Source organism: Styela clava, chromosome 1 (assembly GCF_964204865.1).
Source record: "Styela clava chromosome 1, kaStyClav1.hap1.2, whole genome shotgun sequence".
NCBI classification, from domain to species: domain Eukaryota; kingdom Metazoa; phylum Chordata; class Ascidiacea; order Stolidobranchia; family Styelidae; genus Styela; species Styela clava.
Window position 1 is genome coordinate 8,561,951 of NC_135250.1, and position 14,166 is coordinate 8,576,116.

The window sequence follows — 14,166 nt, forward strand, 5'->3', positions numbered from 1 at the left end:
TATTATAAACACGAAAAAACAGTATTTGAAGTTCGCGATATTTGAATTTAAATTCGATTTGGACATCCCTGCATTAAATTTGTCAGTTTTTAGTTGTGTTTCCAAAAATTAGTTGTAAATCAATTATTTTAATTGTCATTATGTCTTCCGGTGAGCTTCAGTTTAGTTTAAAATTCTTCTGGGGTTAGGGTCGGGAAAAGGTCCATTCGCAAAAAGTGCATTTTGTTTTTAGTCTTGACGAATTCACCCAACGAGCAAGGCGCGGAACGAGGGAAACACTGGAATTTATTCAAGCCGTGTTTCACTTTCCACGAGGCGCAAAGCGAGGGAAACGTTGAAAATAATAAACAGCTTTTCGTTAGCAATTCGCTGGAATGTAATGGAAGGCGTTTTGCTACCCACGAGGTGCAAGACATAGCGAAGCGCCGTTAATGAACGAGGGCAAGGTAAGCGAAAGGCTGGGATTTAATCGATGGCGTTTCCCTTTTAACCACGAGCAATTTATCGTGTTTCAGCGGGGCGACACCTAGTGGCGTTGCGACTTACGTCGTGGTTGCAATGTGTAAATTCCGGTCGGACCCCCCCGCCCCCCCCCCCCCCCCCCCCCGTTGAAAACGGCCTGGTTGCGCCACTGGTCCCACATGCTTCCATATTCGTCGGATTCGGTCATAATTACCGTGCAATATAGACAAGAACTACAGAAAATTGCTCTCATTCACATTCAATAGGCAGTCAATGCCTTGAGGTAACTCATCCCGAAGCAGATGTGAGCGCCGACTGAACGTAAATTGACGAATTTTGCAACGCATGTGCTAGTTAAGGACGTATTTATATTTCCACCAAATTAAGGATACATCATAGTGGTCCAAAGTACGCCAACTTAGTCCTGACGGAAATGTTCAGCTATCAAACAGCTGCAAATTATTCGCTATGTACAGTTGTATACTGTAGGCAATGAAACGTGCCTATTCTTTGAATTACGGTTGTTTTCTGTTTTGTCGTTATGAAATTGAAACGTTCATGATCCCGTATTCGAATTGCCTGCGATATTTATCAAGAAATGTAAGAATGTTGCAATGCGCCTGGGAGTTGAAATAGGGCCGACGATTTGGGCATCGGCATCTCAGATTACTAGAGCCCAACAACGACTACAACTGCCCAATTGCAATGAGTGCCAACAATAAACTTTAACAAAACGCTAATTTGATAAGTACCAAACAGCCTTCGAGAAACAATTTCATCTTCCACAAAATCATGCTTAGACAATCTTTACTTTTCCAGCCTTGCAAATCCATCACAAACGCACTTACTTATAAATGATCATAAGTCATAACGGTTTAATTAAATAATTTACACCTAGAATCAGAGCGGGGCCTATGGAAGTGGGGACCCCATTGCGACTGCATAGGTTGCAGTGGCCTAAGGCTGCCCTGACTTCTATATGGAATTTGTAATCGCTACTTGAGACTCAAGTAAAACGACGTACCACAATGATTTTGACGCAGTCTACGACTGGCAGTATTTTGACCAATATGCAACCTAATTTCATTTTAGGAATCAAATTGATTTGAACAAAAATTAATAATGCACAGATGAACCAAGGTGGGCGGTGGAGGGGAAGCGAACAGCTTGTTTGCTTCCTGTGTCAGAGACTCATAGTAATAATTACACCGACACGAAAGCGACTGCATCCGCCACAAGCGAACGTCTAATACGCTAATGAAAAAAATAATAATTTCAACTGTAATTCTATGGTAGCTCAAGTACCTAACGTATAGATTACATATTGATTGCGCGTTAATGGTTCTTTGTGCATAGTGTAAAATTTAGAAGTATTGAAAATAATAATAATAATATCATAAATTTTTTGCATGTTTTCTTGGATTACTTTACAGCTAAAGCCCAATAATTTTTTTTAGTTTTTAACTAGCACACGCGTTGCAAAATTAGTCAACTTACGTTCAGTCGGCGCTCTCATCTGCTCCGGGATGAGATACTTCAAGGCATTGAATGTGAATGAGAGCAATTTTCTGTAGTTCTTGTCTATATTGCAAGGTAATCATGACCGAATCCGACGAATATGGAAGCATGTGGGACACGGAAGCATTACTGAAGGTCAAAGACAAAGTACCAGAGGTTTGTATGATCTGGCTAAATACAATTCCCATATGTTAGGCTCCCGTGATATGGGTCCAAGTCATCATTTTTGTAAAACGTATGAAACACATTGTGAAATGTGATGAACTTTATATTTAAATTGTATTAACGGAAATTCCGCCTTGAATTAAGTTGATGACCTAATTTTGGAGTTTCTTATTATAACTTGATTAGATGGACATAAGTTGGTAATTATAGTTCACAAATATCTAACATTAATATACAAACAAGTATCATGTGCTTTTGTTCCATTAGTATAAGTATGAAATAGAACGCTAAATACTCATTGTGGTATATTCTCTTTTTCTCTCAAAACAAGGCTCTGTAAGGTTTCACTAGCCATAGACAGCTACTCTGTTAGATTGGAATAATATGTACAACTAACAAGCTCTTATATAGGTTATAAGACATTATGTCCAGTGTTGAGAAGTTATGATTGTTACTCTGTTATGATTGTTTTCATGACCAAATCAGTTTGGCTCAAAATTAGTTAGCTCATTCAAGAGACCAATTGAAATACATAAACTAGAATGAGGTTGGTGAAAAAATCTTAATCTGTAATCTTCTTGTATATCATTATCTCAAACAAAAAGCAATCTAACTTCTGCAAGTAATCAATATAAGGACAGTGGGAAAGACAACTAATCCTTCCACAGTTCCAGGGCACTGAATTATTATTTTAACACAATAATATTCAAAACTCTAACAGGGTGATTTGGAAAGTGATGCTGGCAGTGATCGTTTGAACTCACCGTCAATTTCTAGAAAGTTTGTCGATGACGATGGAGAAGAGAAATGCATTGGTTTGTATTTGTTATGCAGTGATCGATTGAATATTTCTGCACCCAAATACAGTTGTTACGTTGCAACTTTAACTTCAAAATCAATTTACTCTTGAAGAAGGACTTTAGAGGTCGAGTTTAGCATGTTTTCATTGGTATTGGAGTCAGAGCAAGAGTCATAGTTATATTTTCAAATTCACTTGAGCTGGAGACAGAAATTAAGAACCTCAATGCTGGTAATCAACGTCAAAATGTTCTACTGAAAGCAAAGATGCATTGGGTTAAGCATTCTAAACATAAAATTAAAAAAGGCTCTAGAATATCAAAGTTTTTGATGTCAAAATTATTTTTACATTTCCCCAATTATATAGTAACTTGGATTAATTTAAAGCTATAACTACTGCAAAAAATGGCATTTTCCTATGAATTTGAATATGCCTTTGATTCTGAATAACCGACTATTCTTCTCTGTTGTATTATATAGATTTTGTACTTGTACATGAAGATGAACACAAAAGAACATCAAAAGTGCTCCGAAAAATGAGCGAAGAAGAAAGAGAAGCAAAACGCAGAAAGCGTGATTTGAAAGACAAACAAAAAAGATGGAGATCGAAGTTCTTGAAAAATCTTGAAAGAAAAGGAGTTGAAATCAAAAAGGTCAGATGAGTTGTGTGTTTGATTCCAAGTTTTGAGTTGGTTGAACAAGTGGTAAAAAAGCTATATTATCTAAATTCAAATTTTCAATCAATTTAAATATTACTCTGTCAAAAGAGCTCTTTTTAATAGAGATTTCAAAAGTACTATGTCTATTTTTGTACAGGATGAAAAAGTTAGTGTAGATAAAACAGTGCAATACTATTTACTACATATTCCATGGGCACTACTGATACACTACGCTGAAGATCTCAATCTGAGAGCTCCTCTACAGGTATTTTTTTAGAACTAATGATATATAAGAGAAGTTGCCTTTTGTATCTAGATACACTATTACTCTGTGTGATAGTCCAAAAGTGTAGAGCACCCCCTTAAAGTACTTTTACAATCCAAAATTGTTCATAGGAATTTTATTAACAGTGAAATACATGCCAGAATGTTTGTAATATGGATGATGTTTATTGGACATGTTCATTGAAGTTGGTACTGGACAAGAAGCCAATTTTAGTGGGAATTGCATAATCTATCAATGATCGTTATCTCTAATATTTTTGTAGCTTCGTGAATACAAAAGTAAACAGTGGTCTGCAAGCTTGTTAAATCATTGCAAAGCAAGAAATATTATGGAAATTGATGTCCCGAATCGCCCAGCATTGTATTTCACCTGCACATTTCGACAATCGAAACTGCACAAGTGGGTATCTGTAAAAATGTTGAAATTTCAGTTCTTGAGTTGATAGCGGTTTTGACATTGGGTTTTTTGTTCTTTATTCTGGGGGAGGAAAAGCCGATAAGATAGATAAATCATATGACTACCTCAGCTTCTAATTCGGTTACAATGGATATTTCGAAAGGGAAATATAACATTTAATTAAACATATATAGTAATGTATAAACTTTAACTCTAGCAAAACAACATACCAGTAAGTAAACAAGTCAAATGAGCTAAAAAGGCCAAAAAATACCATTCTGTTAATAAAGACTCAATTGTCCATGAATTTTTATTATTTGTTTACAGTTTTCTTGGAAGTGATGACCCTAAAAATTATTTCAAAGAAACAGATAGACAACGCATAGCTTGGGAAATCCTCGAAGTAACTGCTTATGGAAAGAAAAAGAAAGCTGAAGTTGGTAAGCAATCACATATTGAATTCACTTACATAGGGGAAAGTAATGAATCATTCATGTGCAGGTTTTAACTGTGAGTGCACTTAAACTAGAAAGAAATATGGTAAACCACAATTCTTGCCAATATAGTTAGCATTTTAGGAATTTGACTTTACGAAATATAGACTGCGCCACTATCATGTAAGCAAGTAATTGATAACTACAATTTGAAGATTAATTTTTTGTGGCTTAAAAGGAATTGAAAGATTGTTGGCAGAAGAAGTATTTGATGCTGCATTTCCTTTACATGATGGACCATTTCGTCTCCCTCGTAACCAAGAAAAGGTTTGAATTTTCAATGAGTTGTCTTACATATTTGCGCTTAGCAACGCAGTCACTTATATTTGAGCAGCTGCTAGGTTCTGGAAAACCAGAATCTACTCATATTGACTCAAAATACCCAATTATATACTCCTTTTGGGTTAGGGTGATGGGTGACTGAGGCTCTAAATATTTAACTGACAATGTCAACATAGAAAAACTAACACATCAACTCCTATGACACTATGGGCAAGTATCAGAAGACGAAAAAACATAATTACATTTAATCATTGTGCTATTGACTGGTTCATATATCTTGACCTATGTTTCGGTTTGATAGATTGAATATATTACTAACATGTTTCACATAAGCATATTTTTATCACACGTATATTTCAGACTCCTAATTGAATGAATTATAATATATATTTATATACATAAGCTAATGAATTTAAAAAACTGGTGCTATATGAGATTCCTTTAATCTTCTTTAAATGTTCAACTTCATACATTTATACCATTTATATAAAGCACATATATGAGCTATCTAATATTTGAATCATTTCTATTCTTTTCATATATGGTCCATCCATGAACTAATGAACATGAAGTCTATAAGTATGATACGCAACAATATGCCAACAACATGCGTCAACCCCAATTTCCTGAGTTTGCATTATTGATGAGCTGAGCTTGTGCCGACAGACTATGCAAATTATTTTAAGCAATGATACCATATGGTATAAACTGTGACAGGATTCGTGCACACTAAAATAAGTCTGTTCATTCTATTCTTTGCCACCATCATATTCATTCAATAGAGGAATTCAATTAATGACGCATTGTGCTATATTGTCTACTGGCCTATATAATATCAATGCTATGGTTAAGTAGTCATAGTGTATTCATATTATAATTACGGTACATATAACAAAATAAAGAATTCATATATTGATGAGCTAGTCGGATTTATAAAATAATATTCCTCGTTTTTTTCTGATGTTTTATTCTTGCTGAAACTACAATTCCTATGATGATTAATAGCCAAATCTCCATATTTTAGAACATGCTTATCATTAATGCTTATTATGCTTATTTTATTAATTAATTATGTTAATTAATTATTAGTTAATTATTTTAAGGACCCATCTCAAATGTGTAAGCGGCAAGTTCTCTTTGAATATTGGGCAAAATGGAGTAGATGGTATAAATATCAACCTATGGATCATATCAGAGATTATTTTGGTGAAAAAATTGGAATTTACTTCGCATGGCTGGGTATGTATATGACAAGCTTAAATGTCTGCAATATTGCTTACATATTTCTTATAAACAGAATGCATTCAAGTCATTCAAAAACAAATAACAGGCTAATCCTATACAAAACATGGAATGGTAACCAGGCAAGAAGCAGTGGTACGCAATATAAATAAGTCGTCTTAACGATTTTCTCTCCCCGGGATAAAACCTATGGGATGTAAATCCTATCTTGTCTACAATATATGGGTATATATCATTTGATTTAATTGGCCATACCTTCACCAAATTGTGGAATTATAATAAATCATCTTTTTTGGTTCTATGAGACAATGTAAAATAATATTTGTTGAAATTGCGATTGAAGTTAGTTTTGGCATGAGGCTTATTGTTTTCCACTTTTGCTTTTGTAACACTGTAGATATTTAGTTTTGTGTAATGAGCCAAGACTTCTATTACAAATTAAATGTGACCCTCAATCTGAAATGAGCAGGAACATTAAACTTCTTGCAATCTTACATTAGGATAGGATTTACATATTCAGGAAATGCTGTTAAGATTTCTTAATCATATGGCAAACCATCGGCCTATCGTGCGGTTACCAGTCTATGTCGGTATAGTATTAGCTAGCAAGTCAGTTGTTTCATAAATATATGCATGAACTTGATGGTGGAGAGAGCCGAACTGACCATTCGTTATGTGGACCACTCTATGATGGCCAGGAGTCCAACAATCCTCTCGAACATAAATATTCAAACAGGATCAAACCTGCGAACCCACACAGGGTAATCAGAGGAGCAGTGGAGAGCGTATTCCTAACGCTTAGAAAGATGCGCCATACCGCTGTTTTTTTTTTTTCAAATTGATGATTCAATTTTTTCAAAAAGTGGCAATTGGTGATTTAGTAGTGAAAGTGAAGTTGCTACTCTTCTGAGTGGTGTTGATAAATATACTTGAAATTAAAAAGTATTTATAACGTCTAAATGTTATTGTAAAATCATAACAAAATTGTACTTTTTGATTCTTTTCATGAATCGCACTCATTTTATTTGATTGCTTAAGGTTTCTACACATCATGGCTTCTTCCAGTTGCAATTTTAGGATTGCTGGTATTCATTGGAGGAATGTGCAATATGAGTACTAACATTATGGTGTAAGTAAGATATCTTAGCTCTTTTATTTTCAAGGTTTCATTTCAACATACGGATGGTATTGAATTATTAGTCTTTTTTATAGTTGACATTGATAATTTCCTTCATTCTTACTAATTTACAGTTTTTTTTTCAATCAAAGAATAAACTTGAGACATCGCCATTTTTTGTTATGCAGCTAAATTGAATTGTGACATCAGCCTTGTACATATATTTTAATTATTTTGAAGACATATCGCTTTTTAATATTTTAAAAACTTTCTAGGGTAGAAATCTGCAATACCACAAACAACTTTAATATGTGCCCTTCATGTGATACATGTAAAAATTGGGAGTTAAGTTCAACCTGTGGACAAACTAAATTATCTTATTTATTCGATCATCCTGGAACTGTTGCATTTGCAATTGTTATGTCCTTTTGGGGTAAGTAATCTATAAAATTTTGGTAACGTTAGCAAAAGCAGATTTCAACTGGGACAACAAAAGCGATGGCATGCACATAAATAATGGTTATCAATTGTCAGAACAATTGAGAAGTCAAGTCAAAATGTTAATCAATGAATATCCTGCAATTCAGTGAATACTCATCAAAAGTAAATGAAACTATTTCACACCATATTCACCCAGAACTCTGACAACAGCGTTCAGGATGAGGTCAAAGTTAAAATGGTAGTCAGGTTTTTTCTTAAGTGATTTCCTTATAATTATGTCATTTCCTCCGACCTCCTATAATGGCAAACTACAATTTCATGATCAAGTACGTTTTTCATGATCAAGTATTTCGCTTTTCAGCTGTCTTGTTTCTTGAATACTGGAAGCGAAAAAATGCAAGTCTTGCTCATCATTGGGAAGTTATGGATTATCATGAGGATGAAAGACCTCGACCAGAGTATGCTGCTCTTGCTCCTCATCTTGAGAAGAATCCTGTGACTGGAGTACTTGAACCACATTTTCCTCCATCTTCAAGACTCAGAAGAACATTAACTGGTTTTACAATCCTAATTATAATGGTTAGTTTGGAATCTTAATAGTAGGTCGTAGAGATTGTATAAATACCAAAATTATACAAAAGTGTTTTTTATGTAAATATGGTGAGCATGGTATCAGTTTATCAGTTTATTTATATTGGTTTGGAGTAGGCCTGTATGTACCAGAATAATGTTTGCTATAAAAACACATGATTGATAGAATTTGACTTATTCTATACGCGATAAAAAATATTGCAGTTAGATATTGTAGAAAGCTTTTTTAATGAATGGAATAATAATATTATATAACACTTTGATTCAAAGTTTTCAATTTGTTGTTCTTTGTTTATTTATCTTTCAGCTGAGCGTTGTGATCATCTTTGTGATATCAGTGATTTTATACAAATGTTTAATTGGAATCATCTTGATGCATAGCAGTAACTACTACGTACATGTTGGAGTAAGTTCTATTTTCATTTACTCTGTTTCCTGAGCATATTATATGCAGTTTGATATCTGTTTAAAATTGAAAAAATCTCGTGCGGTGGTATTTAATACATGCTGCAGATGGCAACATTGAAACTTTGTTGAAACCCTTAAATATTATTCATCCAATTTTACAAGCATCTCACTACACTTAAAATAATGATAATCATTACAATATCTGGTAACCCAAGGCTAGGAAACCCCTTGGAACAAAGTGTTCGCTGGAAGCCTTTCATTATTGAATGATAACTAGATGTTTTGCCTTGTTGACGTCATTTGCAATATTTTTTTTATCATAAAATGACATTCAGTTCTAATGAAATTGTTTGTGACATTTTATTTTTCAGGCTGGTTCTGTAAAGTCTTTATCTGGTGCAGTATTGAATCTCATACTAATTATGTTGATGGCTCAAGTCTACACAGAAGTTGCAAGATATCTTACAAGATGGGGTAATTGTTGGTACTTTTTTAGGTACTCCTGAAGTATGCACACCAAGATGTCGCACAACCTGAACCCTAACTTGGTACACGACCTGAGTTCAGGTTGTGCGCCATCTTGGTGCGCATACTTCAGGAGGTCCCTTTTTTATTCGAGTTCAGCTGAGGAATTTGGAAGTGACCCCCACAAAAAGTTAGGCACTATGCCACTGATCACTATGTGTGTGTGATGCAGTTCAAATTATAATGGTTATGATCATGTGATATATGGCTGCCGGATTTTCATTTATTTCTCCCTTTTCCCTTCGGTTCAAGATTCATGTATGATTATCTGAAACATTGAACTTGTTAAGAACACAGATACCCAAACTGATTCATGGTTCATCATAACATGAGTGAGGCCATGTCATTGGTTTTGCTGTTCCTTTGGAAGATAATGAAATTCTATCCTGCTTCAAGACTATACCCTAAGTTACATTAATGTTTTGATTCTATATGCTCATTCCTGTTAATACTTCTGTTTCTTCTTACTTGCTCATATTTTATATTTTTTGTTATAGAAATGCATCGAACACAAACAGAATACGAGAATGCTTTCACTTTCAAAGTATTCATATTTCAATTTGTCAATTATTATTCATCGATCTTCTATATTGCATTCTTCAAGGGGAAGTAAGTCTTGTCTGTTTCTATTATTCAGAGAATTAATATTTGTCTTTAAAGTAATCGAATATGCCAAATATGCCTGGTTTGTCTTGTCGTTGTCAGCCATAAATTTGAAAATATTTATTTGACATTGTAAAATGTTCATGTTATGTTATACAGTGTCTAAATCAATAACTTTCAGAGTAACACTAAAAATCACTGAAAAATTCTATGCACTTTACATTGCGCTTCGTACATTTGACTCCATTTCACTCACAATTTAATTTATAATATTATTTCAGTCTTGTAGGAATTCCGGGACATTACAGCAAAACACTAGGTGTTCGAAATGAATCTTGTGGAAGCGGAGGATGCTTAATCGAACTTGCTGAACAGTTATTTGTTATTATGATTGGTAAACAAGCCATCAATAATATACAAGAAATAGCGTTTCCGTAAGTGCAGAGGAAAATATTCAAAATTTTTTTTGAAAATCTTCCCAAATACCTTCTTATGAGATGAGATCAGCGCATGATGAATTTCACCTAATGCTGAAACACATTTGCCATTACACTGCATGTTTGTAAGCTAAATGAACATTCTTTGCGAAAATTGAAAAAAAAATTACTTAGGAATGCCAGAATTCTTTCTTTTTTTCCGTTCTCATATAAATTTTATCATAAATTTTATAATTTTTGTCAACGAAAAATTTCTGCTAAATGCAATGAAAATCTTAATGACCTCCATAAATGTATTTGTAGAAAAATAAAACAATGGTGGAACACAAGAAGAATGAAACAGGCATTTGGTAAAGAGAAAGAAAAATCTCTAAGAAAACCTTGGGATCATGAATATGGACATCTTGTGAACTATGAAGGATTATTTGAAGAATATTTGGAAATGGGTAGATTTTTCATAATTATTTCCTCTGCATGACCTTTTTTATTGTTTTTTTAATCAATTGCTTCAGTCCAGGAATATGTTTATTTGCCCAATACCCAAAATATTTCTTCATATAAACCTATTGCTTGTCTGTAAGATATAAGTCTAATTTTGTTACAAAAATGTCAGCCAAACCTCACCAGTACTAATAATATTACCGTATCTGTATATGCATACTATACACACACTACATACTGCGAGTGTTGTATCATTGAAGCCCTATTGAGGAAAAACTGCAAGGAACTACTGGTACACTGAGAGCTACGTATAAATGCATTGCTGTGATTTGGATTTTGTCCAACACATAACTCAAAACACTGTTCATACTGGCAGAAAAAACAATCTAGTAGAAGTAGCTTTAAAATAAAAGGTATTACAAAAAATTAGCTTTGGCGATGAACTAAACTGAGTAGCCCTTGGAAAAATTTTGAAACGCATTTAATGCTTCCCTTATAAAACAAAATATGGGAAAGTTTCTGTGAGCAAATGTTTATCAGTAAGAAAAGGTTTTAATTATCATACATTCAGCACTTTACTTGGACGTTTAAATATTAATGGTCTTTTTATCCTGTATAGAATTTGGTGCTTTATTATAAACATATATTTTGACTGAAAAAATGTATATTTGCAGTTCTTCAGTTCGGTTTCATTACAATATTTGTGGCCGCTTTCCCAATTGCACCAGTATTTGCACTCCTAAATAACTGGTTAGAAATTCGACTTGATGCAAGTAAGTTGGTATGTGAAACAAGACGTCCAGTTGCTGATCGTGCACAAAACATTGGAGTATGGTTTTCCATTCTTGATGGAATAGTACAAATTGCTGTTATTACAAATGTGAGTGGTGCTCTTTACAGAAGTTGTTAAATGTACTAAACAATCAAAAACCACAAATTGTGGTTTACTTTTAAATTTATTATATTTTTTTTTAACTTATTACAGGCATTTTTGATTGCATTTACATCAGATTTCATTCCAAAAGTATTTTATATGTATTGGATTGGCCATGGAGAACTGAAAGGATATGTTAATTTCACACTGGCTTATGCCCCTTATGATGCTGGTAAGGACTTTAGAATATAAATTTCCAATATTTCTCCTGTTTAAACGTAAAAAGATGGTACAATCATATGTTGAAACATGGCTTCTTGTATATTAACCAGTATTGTTCGGATATAGATCAGGGGTCGTATGGGAGGTCGTTCCACTATGGAACGACATTCGGTCAAATAGTTCATTTTTTTCTTTCGATATGAATATGTCATGCAAATTTGCGTGCGTTTTTTTTTTGAGAAATAAATGCTATGCTGATTAATAGGTACTCCCGTATTGTGTGTACCAGGTTAGGGCATAATTTTATCCCGATTTTCTTTATTTTAGTTTTATTATGAGTTTGGAGGACTGTCTGTGTTAGTGAATATACCCGTAGGTATAGGTTTCAGTCACTTACACAACTTGATGTGAAGTAGGCGAACAAGATGAGTTACCTCCATATTGGTACACATACTTCTGAAGCGCCGATTAATATACTGTTTTACTCAGTAATTCTAAAACAATAACACTTTGTATCTAATCACGTCCAGGTTTAGGAGATTGCAGATATAAAGGGTTTCGTGATAGATATGGAAATTATACAATGCATTTCTGGATGATACTGGCAATTAAACTTGCATTTGTCATATGCTTCGAGGTAAATTGTAAAGGATAAATTTCTCATAATTATATGGCTCCATATTTGAAGGAAGAAGTTTACAAAATTGATGAACCCGTTTTTTATCAAATATTAGAACTTTGCGCACAATTTATTCGAGCTTTTTGGATCACATATTGAATACACCCAAATCTAAAATAGGGTCATGTAATACTGAACCACTCTTATATCATTATTTTCCCCAAACCTGCTATTGAATTAGCATGGTACCCGACTTAATAAATCCTTGCATAACCTATATTTAAAATAAATTTGCAGCATGTTGTATTTTTTGTCGGGAGAATGATTGACTGGATTGTACCAGATGTTCCACAAAGTCTTGAATTGAAAATAAAAAGAGAGCATTATCTGGCGAAACAAGCTTTAGCTGATAACCAAGATACTAACCTAGTAAGTGCATATTTAGTCATTTTCATAATCACACAATGGATGTAGAATTTGTTTGAACCATGACTGTTTTGTATTTCAGGAAGTCTTAAAACTATACAACAGACCAACAAGTGTGGTACTTGATGAGAACGAGGAATATGATTTGGACGAAAGTGCTTTTATTGCAGAGATTACATGATAGAATGATAGAATAGGTTGCATTATTTTGACGCCGGTACACCGGATCATAATTTAAATTTTTTATTGTTTTTTAGAGCAAAGATTTATTTATCCTGGTTGAAATATAATTTCTGTGTTCCGTAATTGGTACACTTGGTTGGAGCTATCTGTGAAGTTCGAGTATTGTGGTGTCTTTCACCATGTACAGTATGAGTACCGGTACCGTACCGTAAGTAAAAACGATGTTAAGCATTTTGTCAAACTTTTCATTTTTCTATGTTAATAATTATCATGGTTTTTGAACGAATTAACACCCTAGGAAATGATATATTATAAAACAATTGGATCATACATTTTGTATTTATTATTTACTATTCGGCATTAGTGCCACAGTTTACTACTGATCACCACACGTTTTTACGATTTCTATTCAATATTCACAACATGATTTTCATTCAAGTAAACCGAGAGCAATGGTCACAATAGTGAACAGTTATGTGTGAACTATTTTATTGAGAATAAATTTCACAACCCACGCTGTGTGTATCAGCCTATTTCCAAGTTCATGCTTCCGGAAACAAATAACTAACTAATCCCATGACGGGCATGGATTGGTAACCGGACGAGAGGACGTGGTTCGCCATATGGTTACGCCCAACCCCGTGCAACTAACTTGTCACATTATGGCGTCATATGGACGCCATTTTCGATCATTCGGGTCGAGTAGTGTAACGCAAACAAGTCTTTAGTAGTTTTAAAAAGTTTTTGGGGAAGATTTAAATGAGTAGTTATATTCCAGTATTGGTTTCTCGCGTCTCCTTCACCCTGAAATATGGCCAATTTATAATTTAATTTATTGCAATTTGTATGTTTGTGCCTATTTTAAGTATGGTGAGAAATAAACTACTGATTACTGATAGTTATATTCCAAAAGGGCAGAAATCCGATTAGGCGTCCCAGTCAGTATCGAACCCAATACGAGGCACTCACATTAACAA

At 33.9% G+C, this 14,166-nt stretch overlaps 1 protein-coding gene across 1 annotated transcript; it reads left to right on the forward strand.

The window, feature by feature from the left end:
- The first annotated feature begins 1,904 nt into the window (after window positions 1-1,904).
- Window positions 1,905-13,703, forward strand: LOC120342298 (anoctamin-7-like). Its single transcript, XM_078109506.1, has 21 exons — window positions 1,905-2,136; window positions 2,867-2,960; window positions 3,424-3,596; window positions 3,760-3,867; window positions 4,151-4,287; window positions 4,612-4,724; window positions 4,957-5,045; window positions 6,164-6,299; window positions 7,341-7,431; window positions 7,695-7,852; window positions 8,222-8,439; window positions 8,759-8,857; window positions 9,231-9,333; window positions 9,882-9,993; window positions 10,269-10,421; window positions 10,728-10,870; window positions 11,540-11,745; window positions 11,851-11,971; window positions 12,492-12,598; window positions 12,878-13,009; window positions 13,089-13,703. The coding sequence occupies exons 1-21, from the start codon at window positions 2,017-2,019 to the stop codon at window positions 13,185-13,187; spliced, it is 2,712 nt and encodes a 903-aa protein (XP_077965632.1). The 5' UTR covers window positions 1,905-2,016; the 3' UTR covers window positions 13,188-13,703.
- The last annotated feature ends 463 nt before the right edge of the window (window positions 13,704-14,166 follow it).

Coding starts and splice junctions, on each gene's coding strand:
- LOC120342298 (XM_078109506.1), top strand. CDS start 2,017: ATGAGAGCAATTTTCTGTAGTTCTTGTCTATATTGCAAGGTAATCATG. Junction 9,994..10,268: donor ATTGCATTCTTCAAGGGGAA/GTAAGTCTTGTC, acceptor ATATTATTTCAG/TCTTGTAGGAATTCCGGGAC. Junction 10,422..10,727: donor ATACAAGAAATAGCGTTTCC/GTAAGTGCAGAG, acceptor ATGTATTTGTAG/AAAAATAAAACAATGGTGGA.